Source organism: Papio anubis, chromosome 14 (genome assembly GCF_008728515.1).
Source record: "Papio anubis isolate 15944 chromosome 14, Panubis1.0, whole genome shotgun sequence".
Classification (NCBI taxonomy): Eukaryota; Metazoa; Chordata; class Mammalia; order Primates; family Cercopithecidae; genus Papio; species Papio anubis.
Genome location: NC_044989.1, coordinates 106,460,390 through 106,486,516, shown reverse-complemented (window position 1 = coordinate 106,486,516; position 26,127 = coordinate 106,460,390). Strand labels below are relative to the sequence as shown.

The following is a 26,127-nucleotide window of genomic DNA, read 5'->3' as shown; positions in this document are numbered from 1 at the left end:
CCCTGTTCTCACAACCAAACTGCCTCTCGGGCCAAAATTCCAGAATCAAATTTCTGCAAGTGGACAAACGGAAGCGGAAATAAGCCCTTTCCCAACGCTAGATGACTCGATTTCGTCTCGGTCTTCCCCTGCCGGCTGGGCAGAGGCACCAGGATCAGACAGACACATTCCCTGTGGATGGCGCTCCCATCGGATGACTGGAGGGACTGGACACCAAGCGCAGGCAGTACTTCAGGGTGACCATAAGTCTCCCAAACATCCGCAACGGCTCGCTCTCTCAGCTAAGGCGACAGCGCTGCCATTTTGGATCCTGTTCAGCCGCGCGAAGCCGGCGTTTGCACAGATTTTCTGACGTCATATTAAGGCGCACCGGGCGCGCAGACTTCTGGGAGATGAAGTCCTTGCGAAGGCAGCGCATTGATTGGGAGCGCGGGAGCCAGGACCCTTTGCGCAGGCGCGTTGCTTACCCGACCTGAAGAGGCGCCGTCTTCCCGGGTCCCGAGCACTCTGTGCGGGAGGTGAGGGTTGTGGGTGTGTGTCTTCGAGGAGCGGACTGAGAGCAGTAGCTTAGAGACGGGACTTGAGAACTTTGGGGAGGTGCTGTAGGAGCAAAACGGGGTGACAAGGGCGAGGCCAGCAGAGCGTGTGTCGCGACGACTTGGTGCGGACGGAAAGTTGTGCACCCACCCCCGTGTGTGCGTGTGTCCCGTGGGGTCTGGGCACCCATTGTCTGTCGGTCCCGGACTTCCAGGTTGGAGGTTTGGAGTCTTCCTCCGCCTCTCCCGTTTCTTCTTCCCATAATGGGTGCTTAATGAACGTGGGTGGAATTGACACCAAATTTAGGGTGCTGCCCGCTCCCTCTTTCCTAGCAAGCGCCTCAGATTGCCTCATTTAGCTCCCTGCCCTGGGCCTCCGCATGAGTGCTGGAGGGCTTCGTGAAGGAGGTGGGATTTGACGTGAAAAAAAAGAAAAAAACCAGGAAAGCAGCAGCTAAGCGTTAGGCAGATTTGAGCTGGAGAGAATTTTTACAGAAATTTAGCAACAGTGGTAGACAAGGTTGAAGAAAAGGTACGCTGGGAGAGAATCAGGACAAGACCCAGTAGGCAAGGTGGCTTGTATAGGTGTGATCCAGAGACTGACACGAATCAAACTATTTGGGGACAGTTGTTCTAGAGGTCACATTCAGGACTAGAGAGGGAAAAGGACCAGAAGCAGAGAGCCAGTTAGGGACGTATGGCAGTTTTGAAGTAAGCTGTTGTGGACCTGAATTCAGGTGGTGGTAGTGAAAGGGAAGGATACGGATGACATTGCAAAAGAAGAGTCAAAAGGGCCTGGTGACTAGATTTGGGAGGAAAGACAGTGAGGTAAGAGTTTGAGTTTGGGACACCTGGGAGAAGAATAAAACATCTGATACAAATGTAAAGCCAGGAAGAGGCGTGGATGTGGGGAATTGCCTAAAGGAAGATAGTTTTGAGGTGATGGCAGAACGCCTAATTCAAGGTTTGCAGTCATTTGGAAATGCAGGATAAGTTTGGAAGAATGCAGTACAGTTGTACAATTACAATACAGTTACAGGACATGGACATCTGTAGAGTTGGAAAATGGAGCCCTGAGTGTGGATGGACTTTCTGAGGGATGGCAAAAATGAAGAAAGTACAAAGACTGAGCTATGAGCGGCATCCATGTTTCCAGGGCAAAAGTGGGGAAAAAGAGTCACACAGAGACAGCAATTTTAGTGGTTGGAAGAAAGGCTAGTGCGGTATCATAGCAGTTACAGTAACCACTGGAACAAGCAGAAGCTTGTCAGAACAGTGAAAAGCTACAGAGAAATAGAGATAAGATCAGAAGTGCATTGGTAGGCCGGGCACAGTGGCTCATGCCTGTAATCCCAGCACTTTGGGAAGCCGAGGTGGGCAGATCACTTGAGGTCAGGAGTTCAAGACCAGCCTAGCCAACATGGTGAAACTCCATCTCTATAAAAATACCAAAATTAGCTGGGCATGATGGCGGGTGCCTGTAATCCCAGCTACTCGGGAGGCTTTGGTGGGAGAATCACTTGAACCTGAGAGGTAGAGGTTGCAGTGAGCTGAGATCATGCCATTGCACTTCAGCCTGGGTGACAAGAGTGAAACTCTGCCTCAAAATAAAAAAAGGTAGCTTTCAAGCATGCCCTTTCAGGTGTGTGAGGGGCAAAACTGAAAAACAGGGACTGGAGAAGAGTAAGTGGTGACAGTATGGAGTCAGTAGGTTTGTATTACTCTCCAAAAAGTTTGATCATGAAAGGAAAGCTTAAATGAGAACTGTTTTGCTAGAAGGAGGTCATGGGATTCAGTGAAAATAGTTTCAGGTAGAGGAGGCTTGTATGTCTTTGAAGATGTCGAAAGAAAGTACTACTGGGGTGGAAAATGCTGGGGGTGGGGCGGGGAAGACTAGGGGCCAGGTGTGGCAGCTCACGTCTGTAATCCCAGCACTTTGGGAGGCTGAGGCGGGTGGATCATGAGGTCAAGAGATTGAAACCATCCTGGCCAAAATGGTGAAACGCTGTCACTACTAAAAATACAAAAATTCTGTAATCCCAGCACTTTGGGAGGCCGAGACGGGCGAATCACGAGGTCAGGAGATCCAGACCATCCTGGCTAACCCAGTGAAACCCCGTCTCTACTAAAAAATACAAAAAACTAGCCGAGCGAGGTGGCGGGCGCCTGTAGTCCCAGCTACTCGGGAGGCTGAGGCAGGAGAATGGCGTGAACCCGGGAGGCGGAGCTTGCAGTGAGCTGAGATCTGGCCAGTGCACTCCAGCCTGGGCGACAGAGCGAGACTCCGTCTCAAAAAAAAAAAATTAAAAATAAAAAAATAAAAATACAAAAATTAGCTGGGCGTGGTGGTGCATGCCTGTAGTCCCAGCTACTCCGGAGGCTGAGGCAGGAGACTGCCATGAACCCAGGAGGCGGAGCTTGCAGAGAGCCGAGATCGCGCCACTGCACTCCAGCCTGGGCCACAGAGCAAGACTCCATCTCCAAAAAAAAAAAAAGAAAAGAGTTAGAACACGGGTAAAGTCCTGGAGATAGACATTTCTGTCTTGTTGACCTCACACATCTCGCTGCCTAGCACCTAACGGCTACTTGGTACATAGTCGTTGAATAGTGCGATGAGTGGATGGATTGCACTGAGCAGTAGAAAGGAAGAGAACTTGTATTTGTTGAATGAACTGGATGATAAATGCTTTATATTAATGGTCTTACCATTTGTAACTACTCTGTGAGTTAGGCAGCAAACAACTATTGGCTTAAGTAACTCATCCAAGGCTTCATGGTTAATAATTCTATGCCTGTGTAGTGCTTTCTACCATATAACCCTGCTTCCCTTGAAACTCATTCCTGGGACTCTTTGGTGTGGTAGAAGACAAAAGTTATGCAGAAATTTCTTGCTTATACTTAGCTAAATTTGTTTTTCCAATAAGTTTTTGCTTGTTTTTCACATAGTTTTTGCAAACTGGTATTCACCCTCAAGGTAATATTCCTTTAAAAGTTTGCTTGGCCAGTGTGAACCCATTATTAAATAACCCTGAGCTGTCTGGCAACCTGTAACTCTTAAGCTATAATGATTTATTTTCATGAAAAGATAGCAAAGGTAACAGACCAATAGACTAGAACAGAAAATCCCCAAATATCCAAGAATATGATAGCCCCATTATAGAATAGAGTTAAATGCTGCCAGACAGACCAGTAAATATCTATTGATCTGGTCTTTTGACATTTTTGAAAACTTAGTTGTTCCTTATTTGTGTCTTTGATTCATAAGTCTAGCTGTAAGACTCATCTCCTAAGGGAGAAAGGATGAAATCTGCGGTTACAATGCCTCTTTGGAACCAGAGGTAGGTTCATTGTTGGTAGAGCCCATTTCTCTTTCTACCTGATAGTTACCTGTAGCCCCAGTACTGATTAGTCCTCCCTGTTTGGGGTATGTAGTTCCGTGTCTGGAATTACCTGGTTTATTCCTATTCCAAATTTCTTTTTACATACTTATGTGAATAGATACAAGTATATATCCCAAGGGTACATCTATACTTTATGAATAGTCATACAATTAATAGAAAAAGTACCTTTTTATATAACTAAAGTTTTAAACATTGCCTTCCTTGTATTGCAACTTTTATGGCATACTTTATATTAACTTTTCTATTTTGAGTATGAAACTCATAGCCCTTCAAAGTTCAAATTATTTTATTTAGCACTAATGATTTTTATTACTTATCTGGCCAGTGGGAGCCAGAGTCATCTGAGTTTTCTTATTCAAGGATGTGGGGTCAGCTCAAATTCTGAATGTCCAAAACTGTACTCATTGGTTTTCTCTTCCGTCCTCCTTCTCTGTTGCTTATCTCCATGAACAGCATTGTTATCCACGCTGCAACGGTAACCTGGACATCATTTTTGCCCTCATCACCTTCAGCCTCTTCTTCCAGCCAGTGTATTGTCTGTTCTTCTTCTTTTTTTTTCCCCCTGAGACGGAGTCTTGCTCTGTTGCCCAGGCTAGAGTGCAGTGGCGTGATCTTGGCTCATTGCAACCTTTGCCTCCCAGGTTCAAGCGATTCTCTTGCCTCAGCCTCCCAAGTAGCTGGGATTATAGGTGCCCACCACTGTGCCTGGCTCATTTTTGTATTTTTAGTAGAAACGGGGTTTCACCATCTTGGCCAGGCTGGTCTTAAACTCCTGACCTCGTGGTCCACCCACCTCGGCCTCCCAAAGTGCTGAGATTACAGGTGTGAGCCACTGCGCCCGGCCTGTCTGCTCTTCTTAATAGCTTGACAGCAGTTTCCTCCATTTCTGCTTCCACAGCTTTCATTCAGTCTGTCATCTTTCTTATTGAAGTACAACACTCTCCTCAGTGGTCTGCTCACCTCCATTCTTTCCTGCCTGTAATCCCATCACACCACAGCCGCTCAGTGTGGCGTGGCCACCTGTGTTGGGGTCCCCAGGATCACCCCAGGTTCAGGGATTCACTAGAAGGACTCAAGACTCGACCCGTAGTTGTACTTCTGGCTAAGAGTATGGTGATTACCCTGCAAGGACAGGCAGCCAGATCATAAGGGGAAAAGACAAGCCAGGTAGAGGAATCCGCGTACAGGCTTGCTTCTATTCTCCTTCTCCCATGAGGGTGTCACATGGAGCACACTCCTTCCCCCAGCAACAAAAATGCAGCAACAATCTCTGCTGAAGGCAGCTCACTGGAGACTCAGCCCACGTTTTTACTGAGAGCTGGTCACCTAGGCACCGTCTGTCTAACACATACCAAAATTCCAGACCCTCCAATAGGAAAGCAGATGTTCACCATAAACCACATTGTTTGCATGAATAGTTTAGGCATAGTAGACCACCATTATCTCTTAGGGAACTGGGGAACCCTCTCAAAATCGAGGTTTCCAGCTGCCAGCGAAGGGCCAGCATGCAAGCAGAACTTTCTAGGAATAGCAGTCTCAGGTCCGCTGTAACTTTTCTGCACACCACTCTTCTTTCCTTTCTGTTATTTTTTCTGTACACCAAAATAAGGACATACTCTTGTTGAAAAAAATGTATAAAGAATGGTAAGAAAATAAAAATCTCTTATAACTCACCACTCAAATTTCACTTACATTTTAATATGTGTTCATCCTTTTTCTATACATAATGTGCACGTACAAGTATGTAATTTTAAGAGTGTACATTCTTCACGTAGTATTTTTGAATTTCTTAGTGGTTTTTTGTTGTTGTTGTTGTTTTTTGAGATGGAGTCTCACTCTTTCACCCAGGCTGGAGTGCAGTGGCATGATCTCAGCTCACTGCAACCTCTGCCTTCCAGGTTCAAGCGATTCTCCTGCCTCAGCCTCCGGAGTAGCTGGGACTACAGCCATGTGCCATCATGCCTGGCTAATTTTTGTATTTTTAGTACAGATGGGATTTCACCATGTTGGCCAAACTGGTCTCGAACTCCTAACCTCAAGTGATCCGCATGCCTCGGCCTTCCAAAGTGCTGGGATTACAGGTGTGAGCCCCCGCGCCTGGCCATTCTTTGTGAGTTTTTTCAATTGTTTATTTTTTTTTTTTTGTAAGAAACAAAGCATTATAAAGCTGAAGTATCCTGGCTATCCCTCCCCAGTCTTATTTCCCTGTCTTCTCAGATATGTACACATTGGTGCTTATTGTCCCATGTGTTAATAGATTTTTGCAGGTATTATCTACCTGTTTTTAAATTTTATGTAAATATTATACAGTAAGTCATTGTCATTCTATAACTTATTTTTTGCCCAGTAATTATGTTTTTTGCAGTTTATCTCTGTTAATAATGTATAATATTCATATATGTGTATATATTCACAAATCCATTATCTGATTAATGGACATTGAAGTTGTTTGCAGTTTATCACTAGTGATCTTCTCCCCACTGACTTGTAATGCCACCTCAGTCGCACATCAGGCTTCCCTAATGCTTGGATATGTTTTGGAATTTTCTGTTCTAGTCTATTCATCTGTAATTGATGTGGCTATCTTTTCATGAAAATAAATCATGATAGCATAAAAGTTAAAAACTCCCAGGCTGACTTGGATTCAAGTTCTACCTCAGCTTCTTACAAAGCCTTAATTTCCTAATATGTAAAATAGTGTCTTCCTTATTGATTTATGAGGATGGAGTTAAATTATCCTTATAAAAAGCACTTAGCACAATACCTGGCAAATAGCAAATGCTCAATAATGCTAGTTGTTATTAAGATGATGGGGTTTTTTTGTTTTGGTTTGTTTGAGATGGAGTCTCTCTCTGTCGCCAGGCTGCAGTGCAGTGGCACGATCTTGGCTCACTGCAACCTCCACCTCCTGGGTTCAACCAATTCTCCCGCCTCGGCCTCCCGAGTAACTGGGACCACAGGCGCGTGCCACCACGCCCAGCTAATTTTTTTGTATTTTTAGTAGAGACAGGGTTTCACCATGTTGACCAGGATGGTCTCCATCTCTTGACCTCGTGATCCACCTGCCTCGGCCTCCCAAAGTGCTGGGATTACAGGCGTGAGCCAATGCGCCAGGCCAAGATGATGTTTAATAGTGTTCCACTTATGTATGGACTGGACCAGAAATTACTTAACCAAGTCTCCAGATGTTTAAGGTATTTCAAATTTTTGCTGCCTTATTGAAAAGATTAAATGAGATAATACATATAGAGTGCTTAGGAAGTGCCCTGGAACATAGCTGTCAGTAAGGGTTAGTGTTAATGATGAGTCATAAAAAGCTGTGTACATATTATTACTTATTTCCTTGGTATAAATTCCTAGGAGATAATTGCTGGGTCAAACAGCATGTTTCAAGGCCCTTGCTGTAAGTCACAGTGGTTTTTCTAAAGCACAGATGTGATGACATGTCCACACCCAAATCCTTCGGTAACCTCCATGCCTGTGGAGAAAGGGCTGTGCAAAACTCTCCTTGAGGAAACTGGCCTCTGCCTCCCTCTTTAGCTGCATCTTCCCCACAGCACGACTCACAGCCTAGACTTCTACCATTCTAAGCTGATTTTTGTTGTTAATCCTTTCCATGTAAAGACCTGCCTCCTTCTGTTTGAGAAACTTGAGGTGTTTTTCTCAAGATTTAGAAGGTTCTGGCTCCTCCCACAAATGAAAGCTTAGCTTAGATCCCACTCCTGTCAAGAAAGCTGCAGTGCTCCTCCCTCCACCCCTCCCTGCTGGGCTAGGTGAGCCTCTGAGGCGCTCTCATGGATTGCATATCGCTTTGCTGCACTTACACATCCTGAAGTGAAATAGTATTTCATGTACTTGTTTGTTCTCTGTGCTAAGCTGTAGCTTCTGGAGGACAAAGGCAGCGTCTGACAGTTTTTTTGTGCTTGGTATAAGTAGTTGGTGCTGAATAAATGCTGGTGGAATAGAAGGATGAATGAGTCACAAGCAGCAGTGACCATATCCCCTTGACTGTTGGAGAATGGTCAGTGCACCACAAATATGCCTTTTCCTCCTCCTCACGAGGACCACACCATCTCCCAGCCACCATAAATCCCAGAAATGTGGGATTTAATGCTCTTGTTTTATTTTTATATTTTTTATTTTTGTAGAGACAGAGGTCTTGCTATGTTGCCCAGGCTGGTCTCGAGAACTGGCCTCAAGTGATCCTTTTACCTCAGCCTCCCAAAGTGCTGGGATTACAGACGTGCGCCACTGTGCCTGGTCTGTTGTTTTAATTAGACTCTCAATTGCGAAAAACTGAGACTTCGCTAATCCCAGTAAAGGGAATTAGTGATAAGATCTTACACAGAGCCCAAGAGGGTTAGAGTATTATGGCAATCTATGAATAAATAAGGCTGGTTTGCATGGAAATTGGACCCGTGGGTGGTGCTAGGCGAGGTGAGGGCCTCCCCAGGAATTCTTAGGTCTCTGCGTCAGTGTTCCACCGCTGGTGGGACTGCACTGGGCTCCCCCTGCCTGCCCCTGGTCCCATGGTCTATTATGACCTTTTCTCTTCCTTGTACCTCCCACGTGCCCACGGGTTCTGCTGCTGGTAACTTTGGTTCCCCGATCCTCGTGGCTGCTTCGGGACCTCATGATATCCTTTCAGCTAATCACTTACTTGTCCTGACATTTCTTAGTTCACATTCCCAAGGAAGGATGTCACCCCTTTTCAAGCCAGACCACATCTCAGTCTACTACTCACCTATGCATCGCCCACCTGTGGCCTAATCAGTGTGGCTCCGGGAATGAGACCCAGGGTCACATGGTACAAAACCTGCCCAAGGGACGGTCCTTTAGCAGGGGCTACGAGTGGGGTCTTTTTCCTTTGAAGAGACTGGATTGTCTTTGATATGTCTTGTCCGTGTAGTCATTTACAAAATTGCTTATGGCTTTTGCCCAGTAATTGTTCAGGGCAATACTGAATGTGAGTTTATACGTATACGCACTGTGTGAATCTTACACAGTTCTTGACTCTCAGGAATAGAACTCTGCCTCTAGCATCATGGTAAAACCACCACCACATTGTGGTCTAATTTGCAATTCCATGGTTGTTGGCTCTCATTCTGGGGTGGTCTGGGGTTGTTCCTGGCCTTGCTTGACTTTGACCCCCTTTTGTAAGGTACTGAGGATGACATATCCCCCTGGTATGGGCTTCATGGGTCAAAACACTATGCGACGGTACTGGTCTTTCTCGTACCTTCTTTCTCACCCCACACTTCTGCTTCATTAGGACTCTGCCCTTGTCTACAGGGAGAGCACACAGGAGAGAATGGCTGCTGTGTCTCCGACCACCAGATGCCAGGTGAGGTGGCCTTTTGTGTTTCCGAAGTACTCCATTCGTCTCCAGAATAGAACCACTTTTCTTTATCCTGGAGCCTCTTTGAGCAGACCCAGCCAGGCAGATGAAGGACTCCACAGGGAGTGTTTCTTTCCCATTTCACTTGAGGTGTCCTTTAGTGACCTTTTCTTGCCGTGAGCGTGTGCCCACTAGCTCGTCACCAGACTTACAACTCCTGGAGCCTTCGCTGTGAGTGATTGTGCCTAGAAGCCAATGGTAGGGTCTGACTGGAAGGTTTGGGGAATAGTGGGCTGCTTCTGGTCCTGACTGTCCCTTTGGTACATTCACGTGTGGACTGAGAGGAGGCCCCAGTGTTCAGGGAGCGTGGGGCTAGGCGGGGATGTGTGGTACACACTGTAGAGCACCTGTCTGCAGGTGCTGAGAGCCCTGAAGAGTCTCCTGTGCTACAGACATGTGGCTTGCTCCATTCCTGCCCAAGGGCAGAGTCTTGAATTCTGCACCCTGGCCTAGAACTTTTGCCGACACACTGGAGACTCATCTGAGGTTTTAGAACTGGAGGTAAAGAGATGCAGTCTTACAGAATCACAGAGCATTGGAATGAAATGAGGCGGATCCTACAGATGATCTAATCAACACCATTATTCTAAGGATTTGTAAAAAACAAAGACAATTGGTGAAATCTGAGTAAGATTGTAGATTAGGTAATAGGATAAGATCAATGCTATTTTCTCCTTTTTATTTTATTTTATTTTTTTTGAGACACAGTCTCACTCTGTCGCTCAGGCTGGAGTGCAGTGGCACGACCTCACCTCACTGCAAGCTCCGCCTCCCGGGTTCAAGCGATTCTCCTGCCTCAGCCTCTGGAGTAGCTGGGATTACAGGCGCCGCCACCACGCCTGGCTAATTTTTTTGTATTTTTAGTAGAGATGGGGTTTCACCATGCTAGCCAGGATGGTCTCTATCTCCTGTCCTCATGATCTGCCTGCCTTGGCCTCCCAAAGTGCTGGGATTACAGGCATGAGCCACCACGCCCAGCCTATTTTCTCCATTTTTTATAGTTATACTGTGATCATAACAACAGTACGCCCTTGTTTTTACAAAATACACATTGAAATATTTAGGATTAAAGACATCTGATGTCGGCAAGTTAGTCAAGAGGCTTAGCAAAAAGATAGGAGAATGTGTATCTAGAGAGAGACAGAAAGATAAAGCAAACATGGAAAATGCTGCCATTTGAGGAAGCCAGGTGAAAGGCACACACGGCTTTTTTTGTGCTGGTTTGAGAGGTCTGAAGAAAGAGGCTGATACTCAGAAGCTCAGCTGCAGGTGTAGTGCTGTGAGATTCTGACCAAGAGCTCCATGTCCTGGGTGATGAGGCCACTTTTCCCAAGGGCTTTAAAGTTCTACTCAGTCCATTGTTTTTCTTCCCTCCCACCATGCATCCTCCAGGGCTGTCATCTTTGACATTTTTGGTCTGGTCCAAATAAAGAGAAGGGTTAAGAGTAAAGGAGAATGTGATTGTATTTTCAGGAATCAGTGACATTCGAAGACGTGGCTGTGGTTTTCACAGATGAAGAGTGGAGTCATCTGGTCCCCATACAGAGGGACCTCTACAAGGAGGTGATGCTGGAGAACTATAACAGCATCGTGTCATTGGGTAAGGGGAGCCTCCATGAAGAGGTACAGTCTGTCCTATGCTAATGTGGGGCTGAGAGGGCTGAGGAATTATTACCTTTCTCCTCCCCACTGAGTCCTGAGCCACTTGAGAGACAAGGTAAGAGTTGAAAGATGTGGCATCAGAGTACAGCAACGGCGGGCTCAATACTGAACCCCAGCATTGGGCAGACATTCCTCCCCAGCCATGGGCGGTGCTGGACGACCATAGGCTCTCTCGCTCAGCAGCCTGCCCTGGCAAAATGGAGGGAGGGCCAGTGAGGGCTGAGGGACCGAGCAGAATGTGTGTTAGAGGCAGGGAGCTGGGTCTCCAGAGGGACAGGCGGAAGACGCTGAGTTCCATATGCCCAGCTATTCTCCCAACTCGCCAGTCAGGTAACTCAGCTCACCCAGAGGAGTGTGCGCTGGGGCAGGGGGCCATCGTGTCGGAATAGAGGGTTGTGTCTCTGAGGTCACCAGAGATATGTTTGATTTTGAGTGTTTGTCTTAGGTACAGTCTTAGATGCTCACAGAACACACTTTGTAATTATAGAGACTTGTGTGACAAAGAGAAAGTTGAGTCACTACTGATCCCGGTATTAGTGAAAAGTAAAGTTGGGCTCCTGGAGGTTATGGGAACCTCTCAGGGGCTTCACGAGTGAGAGGCTGAGGGAATGCCCAGAATGAGAAGCCGGTTTAAAATCAGCAGCAGTAACAGGACTCGCAGTGCAGATTTCCTACCAGGCAGGTCTAAAAGTAAGTGCTAACACCCCCCAGAGTAATGTAATCAGGCCAGTAGTCTCCCAAACAGAATGGAATATTCAGGAAGGAGCCTTTGTTACAGGTGTTAGCAGATGGCTGTTGAGGAAAATAGAGCCCCTGAGGTCAGGGACCCAGAGCCACAGGGAGATGCTGGGTGTGGCCATTTTGTCAACAGAAAATCCACATAAAACCCAGTAGACAGTCCTTGGGCCCAATAAGAAAGTGCCTCTTTCCCAAGTTGGGGCCTCAACAAAAGGGAAGTTTAGAGCCCAAGCCTATTTCCAGGATCTATTTTTTAATATAACCAAAAATGGATAGATCTGCTTCAGGGAATTTATCCTAAGGAAATAATAGGACTAACAATCCGTGGTATATGGAGATGTTCATTACACTATTGTTTGTTAATAGCAAAACATTAAAAATGATCTAAATGTCTGTCATAAGGGAATTCATTAAATAAATTATGTTATCCATACAATGTCATATCCCGTAGCTATTACAATGGTGAGGTAGATCAGTGCTGATTGAAATAAAATAGTATTGTAAATTTATTATGTGAAAAAAAAAAATCGTTTACAAGTCAGCATCATTTCGTTATCCAGTTTTTTATCTTTTAATTTTATTTTTTCATTTGAGAGAGTCTCACTCTGTTGCCTAGACTGGAGTGCAGTGATGCAATCTCGGCTCACTACAACCTCCGTCTCCAGGGTTCGAGCAGTTCTCGTGCCTCAGTCTCCCAAGTAGCTGGGATTACAGCCATAAGCTACCATACCCTCCTAATTTGTGTATTTTTAGTAGAGACGGGGTTTCACCATGTTGGCCAGGCTGGTCTCGAACTCCTGACCTCAGGTGATCTACTCGTCTTGGCCTCCCAAAGTGCTGGGATTACAGGGGGGGGGCCACTGTGCCCAGCCTCATTATCCAGTTTTTAACAGAATGTATCTAGAGGCATCTTTGGATATCTGAATATAAAGAAAGAAAATACACTGTATGCAAGGTGATTTTTTTTCTTTTTGCTTGTATAGACTTCTAATTTTCCTAGAATGAACCGGACAGATTTGTTTCAATGAAAGCATAGTGCTCAAGGCAAACAAATGAACAAAAATGGGCAGTTTTGATACACTTTTTTATTCAAGGTGACTTAATTTCATTCTCATCTCCCCTAAGCCTTCATCCTACCAGTACTAACACTGGGAACTTCCCATTCACTTCACGGGGAAGAATAAACATGTGAATCCACATGGGTTCTCTCAACCTTCTGACCTTGTGCCACTTGCTCCTTTTATAGCCTCAGTCTTGGCCTCTGTCCAGAGTTTCCTCTGCTTTGGACTCTGCATTCTTGGCCTGTGCATTCTGCCTTTTGCATTTTCTCTCTAAAAGACTTAGATGCTGTGTCCAGGCACAGTGGCTTATGCCTGTAATCCCAGCTGTTTTGGAGGCCGAGGCAGGTGGATCACCTGAGGTCAGGAGTTCGAGACCAGTGTGGCCATCATGGCAAAGCTCCTTCTCTACTAAAAATACAAAAATTAGCCAGGTGTGGTGGCACCCGCCTGTAATTCCAGCTAGTGGGGAGGCTGAGGCAGGAGAATCACTTGAACCTGGGAGGTGGAGGTTGCAGTGAGCCGAGATCGGGCCACTGCACTCCAGCTAGGGCGACAGAATGAGACGCTGTCTCAACAGCAACAAAAAAGTCTTAGAAGCTGGGATTGAGCTTTGGGAGAGTGATATTTCATCACACACAGCCACTTGCTTTGTTTCTTTCTCTTTGAGCAGGCCTTCCAGTTCCTCAACCTGATGTGATTTTCCAATTGAAGAGAGGGGACAAGCCATGTGTAGTAGATCTGCATGGGTCTGAGGAGAGAGAACGGCCAGAGAGTGTCTCTCTAGGTAACTGAGTGTGAACAGGACAGGATGGAATTTTGTTATTTGGGTGATGGGGGAACATCAGCTCTCGCCTTTCTCTCACATTCCAGTCTTTTGCTTGTTATTTATTGTGTGTCACCCACTAGCTTTCATTTTTTCCCTTTACACCTTAATGTGTTATTCGTCTATATTCACCAAGTGTTACTTTCTCACATCTGTCACACGGCACACTCATGCCTTGCTCTTTCCTTTTTTTTTTTCCAAGACAGAGTCTCGCTCTGTTGCCCAGGCTGGAGTGCAGTGGGGCTGTCTCGGCTCACTGTAACCTCCGCCTCCCGGGTTCAAGTGACTCTCCTGCCTCAGCCTCCCAAGTAGCTGGGATTACAGGCACCCGCCACCACACCCGGATAATTTTTGTATTTTAGTGAGACGGGGTTTTGCCATGATGGCCACGCTGGTCTCGAACTCCTGACCTCAGGTGATCCACCCACCTTGGCCTCCCAAAGTGCTGGGATTATAGGAGTGAGCCACCGCGCCCGGCCACACTTTGCTATTTCTATTGAGCGCCATCCGGTCCATTCGGATGCTCTCGTAATTGTGCTGGCCATGCTCCCGCTGGACATTCTCCTGTTTTCTGAGGTGTCCACCATCCGTTCTGTTCCCTGCCACCTTCTTCACTCCCAGGTCTCAGTCCCTCTCTGCAGTGCAGTACTATTTGTGGGAGCAAGCAATGCAGTGACCATACATTACTTTCAGACTCATGGAAGCATCTCTTCTTTCTGCTGTAATATTTTCTAGTCCAGGAAAAAAAACTGCATCTGTTTTCTATTTGTTCCAGAAACTAAGCCTGAGATTCATGATGCTTCAGACGAAAAATCAGAAGGATCATTGAGGGAATGCCTTGGAAGGCAGAGTCCTCTGTGTCCTAAATTTGAAGTTTATGCACCCAATGGCAGGATGGGAACAGAAAAGCAAAGCCCTTCAGGGGAGACTCATAAGAAATCTCTCTCCCGGGAGAAAGGCGTGCGGCGAGGGTCAGCCCTGCCCAGGGAAGTTCTCACTAAAGAGAGACACCAGGAATGCAGTGACTGTGGGAAGACCTTCTTTGACCACTCATCCCTCACCCGCCATCAGAGGACTCACACTGGGGAGAAGCCCTACGGCTGCCGTGAGTGTGGGAAAGCCTTCAGCCACAGGAGCAGCCTCAGCAGACATCTGATGTCGCACACCGGGGAGAGCCCCTACGAGTGCAGTGTGTGCGCAAAAGCCTTCTTCGACCGCTCATCCCTCACTGTCCACCAGCGAATCCACACCGGAGAGAAGCCCTTTCAGTGCAGCGAGTGTGGGAAAGCCTTTTTTGACCGTTCATCCCTTACTCGACACCAGAGAATTCACACTGGAGAAAGTCCTTATGAATGTCATGAGTGTGGGAAAGCCTTCAGCCAGAAAAGCATTCTTACTCGCCACCAGCTAATCCACACTGGCAGGAAGCCGTACGAGTGTAACGAGTGCGGGAAAGCTTTCTATGGGGTCTCGTCACTGAACAGACATCAGAAGGCTCACGCCGGGGACCCTCGCTATCAGTGTAACGAGTGTGGCAAAGCTTTCTTTGACCGCTCGTCCCTTACACAGCATCAGAAGATCCACACTGGAGACAAGCCATATGAATGCAGCGAGTGCGGGAAAGCCTTCAGCCAGCGGTGCCGGCTCACGCGGCATCAGCGCGTCCACACGGGAGAGAAGCCCTTTGAATGCAGCGTGTGTGGGAAAGTTTTCAGTTCAAAATCTTCCGTTATTCAGCATCAGCGGCGTTACGCCAAGCAGGGAATAGACTGAGTTGGGTGAAAGCTTGGGCGGGACAAGAACTTCCATACAAATTCAAGATAGGTCTCCCCTATCTTAAACAAAGCTGCCGTTTGCTCATTCTACCCACCGTGGCCACCGCTGTCCTGGCCTGCTTGTGCGCCAGAGTGTTCAATAGGCACTCCCTTCCTGCTGTGTTATAGAACTGTAGGGAGGCCATGGAGATGACTCCCTTCCTGCCACGTCACAGAACCGCAGGCAGGCCACGGAGATGACTCCCTTCCTGCCGCATCACAGAACTGCAGGGAGGCCACGGAGATGACTCCCTTCCTGCTGTGTTATAGAACTGTAGGGAGGCCACGGAGATGACGCTAAAGATACAAAAGTTTGACAAGGTTTGTCAGACAATAGGATAGATGTTAGGAGGAGACACACCTCTTGTCTGAGAACCTAGGCCCCAGGTATCACTGCACTTTAAGTAACTGGCGGCTGCAGCAGGAGGGAAAGGCAGAATGATACCAGAGCAGTACTATTTTTTTTCAGAACAGTTGTTTTGATGGCTGTTTTAGTCCCCCTGTCTTGGAGCTTTTTGGGGCCCTAATCTTGTTCTCTTGTGTCCCAGCTTTTAGACCTCTTCCTTCTACTGCTAGTAGCCAGCACTTCCTGAGCGCTTACGATGAGGTAAAGACTCAGCTAAGGGTTTTACAGGAAGTAGATTAACTGATCCTGTCGCCAACCCTATGAAGTAGGCACTGTTACCATCTGCATCTCTAGATGAGCACCCTGAGGTTTATAGAGATTAAATCACTTGCCCAAGGTGACCCAGCTGGTAAAAGGTGATGCCAGGTCTTGAAGACAGGTCCACCTTCAAAGTCTATTTTCTTTACCATTATGCTTGACGGTTTGTTTTATAATTTATGTATATGTATTATCCTCTCAACTAGATTGTAAGCACTTGGAGGTGTGACTTACAGGTCTTTGTATCTCATACAGTGCCTTGCTAATGGGTGCTCAATAAATATTTATATGAATGAATGACTTTTCTACTTACCAGATTCTCTCCATTCAAAACACCTCTTGGATTTGCATTCTTTGTCTGAATTCACAGCCCAGCCTACACTTTTATCATCCCCAGCTCCCACTCCTGGCAGCAGTAGCTTCCTCATTCCAATTCTTCCCACTTGATTGTTGAAGAGGGATGTGCTAAGATGTGGTACAGTAATAGCCCACAGAGAGCTATGTCTCCCTTAAAACCTGACGAGAACCACTCTGTCTTATTCTGTCCTCATTATTTGGAACATCTGGCTTCCAAAGTCACCACAAGGGAGGAAGAGAAAGCTAGAGGAATTTGTCGGATTTCTTTTTAGACCCAGGCTTACATCACTTCTGTCCACATCTAAGAAGACAGAACCCAGCACTTGGAGGCCAGGAAAGTAAACAAGCACCTTGAAAGCTGGTTAACACTGAGAGCCTCTGTCACAAAGTAAACAAGCACCTCGAAAGCTGGTTAACACCGAGAGCCTCTGTCACCGTTACAGTTTGCATATTACTGTTAACCCAGTCTTTGCAAGTGACCCCTTCCTGCCCACCGTTGCCTTCCTCAAGACCTAAAATAGCTCCCTATTCAGTGAAAAATTATCTCAATATTTAAGATCTGCCTTAACATGATCCCCATTGCTGAACTTTACCTCCTGACTCCAAAAACCCTTCTATTCCCTGGGCCCAGTCCTATATTTTCATTTTTGCTAAAGGATACGCACTAGATGACCTTGACTCTAGGCATCTGCATTCTCTTGCTCTTCGCTTAGGGTGAAGCTCAGAAAAGGACCTGGTTCTGAAAGGCTGTCTGGAATTAGACTGCCCTACGTGATTCCCTGTGGATTGAGATGAATTTCCTCTGGAAGTTCAAGTCAGATTCGGGAAGCTGAATTACCAAACAGACCCTCCTCAACCTACTAACAACCCTATTCCTCTGTTCACCCTAGAGCAGACAAACGGCAGGGAAGACTTGATCTGTGGACTTTTGAAAGCAATTTGAGGAAAAACACGTAACAGAATCTGTGGGTGTGGACAATATGCGATATTGCTAAATAATGTCAAGTAGGAAATAAAAAAAACTATGGACAAACTTTTGGCTGATGACTGTCTGGGAGTTCTGAATTTTTACTGCCTCATTAAAAGTAAATTGAGGGTCAGGTATTTCCCTAATACATTCTACCATTTTCAGCAAGATGAGACTGGAACGAATTCAGGATTTGATGGACATCTTTTTTACTCTATTATCCTTGGAAAAGATACCAATGGACTTTTGAGCATAGTAGTAATGGAAACAGAGTGGAGATATGGATTTGATGGTTTTCCCTTTGTTCCCCTTTTAAATTTGGTTATCAGAGCTTTTTTTTTTTTTTTTTTTTTCAATGTGGATACTGTTCCACTTCCTTCTAAAAACAGGAAATGGCCATTTTATCTTTTAATTAATATCTCCCAATATGGCATGTAGTAGTGGAGACCTTAAATTTTGAGGTTTTGGCTTCACCTAATGGCCATTAGTAGGGTCAAATCTTGGAATCAGAAATTGATCAAATTGGAAGAATATCAGCATTCTTAAGGTATAAAGCAAAAATGACGGGATAGTGTTTGCAGGGATTTGAGCCTCAAAGAAATGAAATAATATCACTGATGTCAAGCTTTAAAAGGAGTTTCAAAGACATGAAATAATATTACTGATGACAAATTAAAGTTTTTGTTTTTTGTTTGTTTGTTTCTTTTGAGACAGTGTCTCGCTCTGTCACCCAGGCTGGAGTGCAGTGGCGCGGTTTCGGTTACTGCAACCTCTGCCTCCCAGGTTCAAGCAATTCTTCCACCTCAGCCTCCCAAGTAGCTGGGAATACAGGCGCCTGCCACCACGCCCGGCTAATTTTTTGTATTTTTAGTAGAGATGGGGTTTCACTATGTTGGCCAGGCTGGTTTCAAACACCTGACCTCGTGAGCCACCCGCCACCACCTCCCAAAGTGCTAGGGTTACAGGTGTGAGCCAGTGCGCCTGGCCAAACTCTTAAGTTTTAAGAGAGAATTGAGTGCTTGCCACACAAAGGCACAGAAGCATTCCACGAATCAAAAGAAAGGTTGGCAATGCTAGAGAACCTTGCAATGGAAAGAATATGGCAGATGGCAAAAAGCTGGGCACCGCAACCTGGCACAGACAGTTGGCAGGCCCACCAATCCCAGAAATGCATCTGGGGTGTCAGGATGCTAGGGCGGCCAGCGGGAGGGTTGGCCAGCTTCTGGGCTCAGGCACACCCACCCCCTCCTCCCCAGGCCTGCATTTCTAAGAATAACCCCCTCTGCAAGTCTGACATAATAGATCACACAGAGCTGAAGATGGAAGCAAAGATACCAGGTGCCAGCCATTAGACAAGATGAATATGTTCATTTTCAATAACCAGCTAGAACTGATTCCTCAGGAAGTCTAAGACATTGACTGCAATGGATATCAAGTTCCTAAGTGGTCTATGTTATTGAGGCAAGACTCCTGTGGTAAAAAGCAAGTTGAAGTAGACATGTTGAGTTGGGTGATGGGGATCCTAGTGAGGGGGCTTCTCTGAAATGCTTTTACAAGGGTTTGAGTGGATTGGGAAATGTATATACAGATTGACCATTATAATTTGAAATCCAAAATGCTCCAAAATGTGAAGCTTTTTGAGTGCTGAGCTAAAGCCACAAGTGGAAAATTCCACATCTGATCTCATGTGATGGGTCGCAGGAAGACCAAGATTTAAGGGGCGTGAAGACAGGACGAGGCTTCAAAGGAGAATGAGTAGATGGAGATAGGTCAGAGAAATACCAGGGGACAGCAGTGTCACAGAAGTCACAAGATTTTCAAGAAAGAGGGAATGATGAAAACACTCCATGTTGCCAGGTAATCAAGGAAGACAAAGCCTGAGAAGGCTCCACTGGAGTTTATCAGTGACATTTAGCAGTGATATTTACAGAGTTGGAAAGATGATGATATATTGCTAAATGATAAACCCAGGTTATAAAATGTTTGGAACTTGAATACATTTACAATATATTTCCACATATATGCATAGAAAAAGAAGGACCAACACCAAGATATTATCCCTAATTATCTTTGACTAGAAGGCTTATATACTATTTTCTTTTTTTTTGTTTTGAGACGGAGTCTCGGTCTGTCGCCCAGGCTGGAGTGCAGTAGCATGATCTCGGCTCACTGCAACCTTTGCCACCCGGGTTCAAGCAATTCTCCTGCCTCAGCCTTCCCAGTAGCTGGGATTACAGGCATGCACCACTACACCCAGCTAATTTTTTGTATTTTTTTAGTAGAGACGGGGTTTCACCATGTTGACCAGGATAGTCATGAACTCCCAAAGTCAGGTGATCCACCCGCCTTGGCCTCCCAAAATGCTGGGATTGTAGGTGTGAGGCACCATGTCCAGCCACTTTATACACTTTTCTTTATCTCTCTCTCTTTTTTTTTTTTTTTTTTTTTTGAGACGTAGTCGCACTCTGTCACCAGGCTGAGGGCAGTGGCGCCATCTCAGCTCACTGCAACCTCCGTCTCCCAGGTTCAAGTGAATCTCCTGCCTCAGCCTCCTGAGTAGCTGGGACTACAGGCGTGCAGCACCACGCCCAGCTAATTTTTGGTGTTTTTAGTAGAGACAGAGTTTCACCATGTTGGCCAGGATGGTCTCGATCTTTTGACCTCATGATCCGCCTGCCTCGGCCTCCCAAAGTGCTGGGATTACAGGTGTGAGTCACCGTGCCCAGCCTATCTCCTTTTTATACTTCCCAGTTGTCTCCAGTGAACATGGAATGTTTTAAAATATTTTTAAAACTGCAAATAAAACGAGGAAGCACATTTTAAAATACGTGGAGTGATGAACACCAAATTTAGTACAATGGTTACCTCGTGGAGGGGAAGAGAGGAGATGAGGGAGGGGCCTCAACCTTAGTGTTCATGTTTATTTCTTAAATTAGGTGGTGGGTCCATAGGTGTTTGCTTTAGTCTTTATGCTTCTTGTATGTCTTAAGCGTTTCATAATGCATTTAGAAACTAAATACAGAAAATGAGGGCTTTTAAATTTCACTATTTAACTTTTTTTTTTTTTTTTTGAGACGAAGTCTCGCTCTTCTCCCTAGGTTGGAGTGCAGTGGTGCAATCTCGGCTCATTGCAACCTCTGCCTCCCGGGTTCAAGTGATTCTCTTGTCAGCCTCTCAGGTAGCTGAGATTACAGGCACCCGCCACCACGCCCAGCTAATTTTTGTATTTTTAATAGAGACGGGGTTTCACCATGTTGGCCAGGCTGGTCTTGAACTCCTGACCTCAGGTGATCCGCCCACCTCAGCCTCTCAGTGCTGGGATTACAAGTGTGAGGCACCACGCCCAGCCTATTTTACATTTTTAAAAACCAAAGCCATCATAATTTATCTTTTTAAGGATTTCTAAAAAACTGTTTATTGATGTTTATAGTTGTGTTTTATATTACCTAAAACTCTTCCAGTTGAATTTGTATTTTCATCAAATTCAACAAAATTGCACAGATATATAATTAAGGGATACAAATTCATTATTTTTAAAGCTATAAAAGAAAATGGCTTCATGGGGTTGTTCCTGAGGTGTGGAACCTTCTCCATATTCCACTGCTCTAAGCCAAGAACTTTCCCTCAACCCACAAGAACACCAGGTCCATATGGGGGACATTCCCAGATACTCATCAGGTAAAGAACACATGAACCACTTCAAAGAGACCTAACTCCGATTTTCTAGAAAGTCGCCCTGACTTCCCTTCAGAGAGCTGTGTATGTGATTCTGGGAAGTAGCATATGCTTGCTGGACAGTTTTATGTTCCCCCCTAGAAAGTAAGGCACTGCTACTAAACCCTGAGGTGGCTATGGGTTTCTATCCTAAACAGCCGTTTCTCATTCTGTTCTTTGTGAATAGGACTTTTATTTCCTAAACCTGATGTGATTTTCCAGTTGAATGGAAGTGGAGAGCCATGGAAACTTGATATTCAGGAAGGTGAAGTGAGACAGGGTGCAGGAAGTACTTCTGTAGGCATGAGTGGATGGGCAGGTGGGATTTAGTGGAAGGTTCACATAGAGACCCCTCCTTGGGGTCTCATAGGCCTATGGAGATGGTCATGGTCACACTGGGCCTTTGCCCCAAAAATCTGTGCTCCAGATAAGCACATGGCTTTCTTGTCACCTTTTCCAAGTCTTTGCTCAGATGTGCCCCCTTCTCAGCCAGGCTTTCTCTGGCCATCCTGTCTAGAAACAGAACTCTGAGCCAGGCACGGTGGCTCACACCTGTAATCCCAGCATTTTGGGAGGCCAAGGCAGGTGGATCACCTGAGATCAGGAGTTCAAGACCAGCCTGGCCAACATGGTGAAACCCTGTCTCTACTAAAAAAATACAAAATTAGCCAGGCATGGTGGCTCATGCCTGTAATCCCAGCTACTTGGGAGGCTGAAGCAGGATAATCACTTGAAGCTGGGAGTTGAGATCATGCCATTGCACTCTAGCCTGGGCAACGAAGTGAGACTCCATCTCAAAAATTAAAAAATTAAATAAAACAGAACTCTCACCATCCCTTCCACACTTCCCAGCCCCTGCACTCTCAGCTGTCTTCCCAGCTCTGTCATTTTTACTTTTTACTTTTTTTACATTTTACATTTTTACTTTTTACTTTTGTTTACTGTCTGTACACACCTACCCCTAATTAAAATGTCAACACCACCAGAGATGTTTTATGTTCTCGCCTACTGTCAAAACACTAGCTGGTACACAGCACACACACGGATAATGAGTTAGAAAGTGGAGCTGTCCACAGCAAGGCCCTTCCTGTTTGTTTTTCTTGGGGGTGGTAGTGGTGAGGGGTGAGGCTGGGAGAGGAGAGGGCTGAGACACACCTTTATTTCAACTCTGATAACACTTTTTCATCTTTCCTGCTTATTTTATTATTATTATTTTTTGCGATGAGGTCTCACTCTGTCACCCAGGCTAGAGTACAGTGACACAATCTCGGCTCACTGCAACCTCCACCTCCTGGGTTCAAGCGATTCTCCTGCCTCAGCCTCCCAAGTAACTGGGACTACAGGCACCCGCCACCATGCCTGGCTAATTTTTGTACTTTTAGTAGAGATGCGGTTTCACCATGTTGACCAGGCTGCTCTTGAACTCCTGACCTCAGGTGATCTGCCCACCTCAGCCTCCCAAAGTGCTGGGATTACAGGTGTGAGCCACCGCACCCGGCCTCTCCTGCTTATCTTTTACCACCTTCCTTTTCCCGTTAGATCCACTCAGTAGTCACAGGCAGCTACTTTCCCAGGAGCTAGCCTGTCTCCCTACTTTTTCCCGGATGTTTACACTCCTCTACCCGTAGCAAGCTGCCCTGCTCACTCCCTCTTCTATAGCTCTATGTACATCTGTAGGGAAAAGAAAAAAAGATCAGACTTTTACTGTGTCTACGTAGAAAGGGAAGACATAAGAAATTCCATTTTGACCTGTACCTGAACGATTGCTTTGCTTAAATGCTGTTAATCTGTAACTTTGCCCCAGCCCCTTCGCCCCAACCTTGTGCTCACAGGAACATGTGTTGTATGGAATCAAGGTTTAAGGGATCTAGGGCTGTGCGGGACATGCTTTGTTAACAAAATGTTTACAGGCAGTATGCTTGGTCAAAGTCATCGCCATTCTCTAGTCTCCATAAACCAGGGGCACAATGCACTACGAAAAGCCAGAGGGAGCTCTGCCTTGGAAAGCCGGGTATTGTCCAAGCTTTCTCCCCATGTCATAGTCTGAAATATGGCCTCGTGGGATGAGAAAGACCTGACCGTCCCCGAGTCCGACACCCGTAAAGGGTCTGTGCTGAGGTGGATTAGTAAAAGAGGAAAGCCTCTTGCAGTTAAGATAGAGGAAGGCCACTGTCTCCTGCCTGCCCCTGGGAACTGAATGTCTCGGTATAAAACCCGATTGTACATTTGTTCAATTCTGAGATAGGAGAAAAACCGCCCTGTGGCGGGAGGCGAGACATGTTGGCAGCAATGCTGCTCCGTTATCCTTGCTCCACTGAGATGTTTGGGCAGAGAGAAACATAAATCTGGCCTATGTGCACATCCAGGCATAGCACCTCCCCTTGAATTGAATTATGACATAGATTCTTTTGCTCACATGTTTTCTTGCTGACCTTCTCCCTATTATCACCCTGCTCTCCTACTGCATTCCTCTTGCTGAGATAACGAAAATAATAATCAATAAAAACTGAGGGAACTCAGAGACCGGTGCCAGTGCAGGTCCCTGGTATGCTGACTGCCAGTCTCCTGGGCCCACTGTTGTTTCTCTATACTTTGTCTCTGTGTCTTATTACTTTTCTCAGTCTCTCATGCCACCTGATGAGATATACCCACAGGTGTGGAGGAGCAGGCCACCCCTTCATACATCTGCTATTTTTCTTCATATACCTCTTTTCAAAATGCTCTTCTTTTGGCTGTTCACATGATTAACTTCCTTCTTTCAGATCTTAGTTCAAACTTCAATTCTAGATGACCACTCTTAAGGATCTCTCTGAAGCCCCTACTCCAACTCCCACTCATTATTTCCTTCACTGTACTCATCACCATCTGTCATATTTTGTTTGTTTCTTTGCCATTTGTGTAGTAGAATATAAGCAACACGAGGGCAGGGACTATGACTGTCTTAGGCATTCGTGTTTCAGTGACTTACCATGCCCAGCACTTAACAGGCACACTAGATGATAAATAGCTAAAGCATGAATAACTGAACAGTGTTTAGTGGACTAAATGCCCACTTTCTACTTCTAATCTCTATTTCTCTTTTCCTTTGCTATTTTTCACGCTGTCCCTGTTGTTTTTCTTTTAAGGAGTTACCAATCAATCACCCAGTATTTTGTACTTGTTCTTAACACATACAATACTTTCTTCTTAACTAGCACTCAAAGCTGTGATCTCTACTTGCTATCTATTTTAGACCAGAAGACCAGACCTAAAAGCCAGAACTCCACTCAAAGGCAGGATGTTTCTAAAAAAGTAAAATCACTAAATACATTAATGAAAAACTCTGAAAAGATTGTCCTCTGGGTCCTGCACTTATCCCTGAAAAGCCTGAGGGGAGAAAGAAGAAAACCCATTCAGGGAAATGTTGAAGAAATCTGCCCCCAAGGAGAACGACTGAGGCAAAGATCTACTCCTGCCAAGAAAACGAACAGTAAGGGGAGGAACTTTGAATGCAGCGTGTGTGGGAAAACCTGATATAACCACGTATTAGTCACCCATCATCAGAGGACTCACAGTGGAGGAAAGCCCCATGACTATCAAGAATGCAGAAAGGATCAGTGCCAAGATGGGTGAATAGGAAGAGCTCCAGCCTCCAGCTCCCAGCATGAGCGACATAGAAGACAGGTGATTTCTGCATTTCCAACTGAGGTACAGGGTTCATCTCACTGGGGCTTGTCGGACAGTGGGGGCAGGACAGTGGGTGCAGCCTACTGAGTGAGAGCTGAAGCAGGGCAAGGTATCGCCTCACCTGGGAAGTGCAAGGGGGAAGGGAATTCCCTTTCCTAGCCAAGGGAAACCATGACACACAACACCTGGAAAATCGGGTCACTCCCACCCTAATACTGCGCTTTACCAAGGGTCTTAGCAAATGGCACACCAGGAGATTATATCCCACGCTTGACTTGGAGGGTCCCATGCCCACAGAGCCTCCCTCATTGCTACCACAGCAGTCTGAGATCTAACTGCAGGCGGCAGCGAGGCTGGGGGAGGGGTGCCCGACATTGCTGAGGCTTAAGTAGGTAAACAAAGCGGCCAGGAAGCTCAAACTGGGTGGAGCCCACTGCAGCTCAAGGAGGCCTGCCTGCCTCTGTAGACACCACATCTGGGGACAGGGCATAGCCAAACAAAAGGCAGCAGAAACCTCTGCAGATGTAAATGTCCCTGTCTGATAGCTTTGATGAGAGTAGTGGTTTTCCCAGCACGGAGTTTGAGATCTGAGAATGGACAGACAGTCAGCTCAAGTGGGTCCCTGACCTCCAAGTAGCCTAACTGGGAGACATCCCCCACTAGGGGCAGACTGACACCTCACACCTCACATGGCCGGGTACACCTCTGAGATGAAGCTTCCAAGGAACAATCAGACAGCAACATTTGCTGTTCAGCAATATTCACTCTTCTGCAGCCTCCGCTGCTGATACCCAGGCAAACAGGGTCTGGAGTGGACCTCCAGAAAACAACAGACCTGCAGCTGAGGGTCCTGACTGTTAGAAGGAAAAATAACAAACAGAAAGGACATCCACGCCAAAACCCCATCTGTACGTCACCATCATCAAAGACCAAAGGTAGATAAAACCACAAAGATGGGGAAAAAGCAGTACAGAAAAGCTGGAAATTCTAAAAAACAGAGCGGCTCTCCCTCTCCAAAGGAACACAGATCCTTGCCAGCAATGGAACAAAGCTGGATGGAGAATGACTCTGACGAGTTGAGAGAAGAAGACTTCAGACAATCAAACTTCTCTGAGCTAAAGGAAGAATTATGAACCCAGTACAAAGAAACAACAAACTTGAAAAAAGATTTGACAAATGGCTAACTAGAATAACCAATGCAGAGAAGTCCTTAAACAACCTGATAGAGATGAAAACCACGACATGAGAACTACGTGACAAACGCACAAGCTTCAGTAACCGACTCAATCAACTGGAAGAAAGGGTATCAGTGATTGAAGATCAAAT

At 46.0% G+C, this 26,127-nt stretch overlaps 1 protein-coding gene across 3 annotated transcripts; it reads left to right on the top strand.

The window, feature by feature from the left end:
• The first annotated feature begins 315 nt into the window (after positions 1 to 315).
• Positions 316 to 17,487, top strand: ZNF2 (zinc finger protein 2). Of its 3 annotated transcripts, none has more exons than XM_003908960.4 (5): positions 316 to 518; positions 9,210 to 9,281; positions 10,809 to 10,935; positions 13,467 to 13,580; positions 14,395 to 17,487. In XM_003908960.4, exons 2-5 carry the CDS (start codon positions 9,249 to 9,251, stop codon positions 15,390 to 15,392), a joined length of 1,272 nt encoding a protein of 423 aa, XP_003909009.1. In that variant the 5' UTR covers positions 316 to 518; positions 9,210 to 9,248; the 3' UTR covers positions 15,393 to 17,487. The 3 variants fall into 3 exon arrangements, with proteins under 3 accessions (XP_003909009.1, XP_009182892.1, XP_009182891.1); XM_009184627.4 differs by lacking the exon at positions 316 to 518 and adding an exon at positions 6,964 to 7,131; XM_009184628.4 differs by lacking the exon at positions 9,210 to 9,281.
• The last annotated feature ends 8,640 nt before the right edge of the window (positions 17,488 to 26,127 follow it).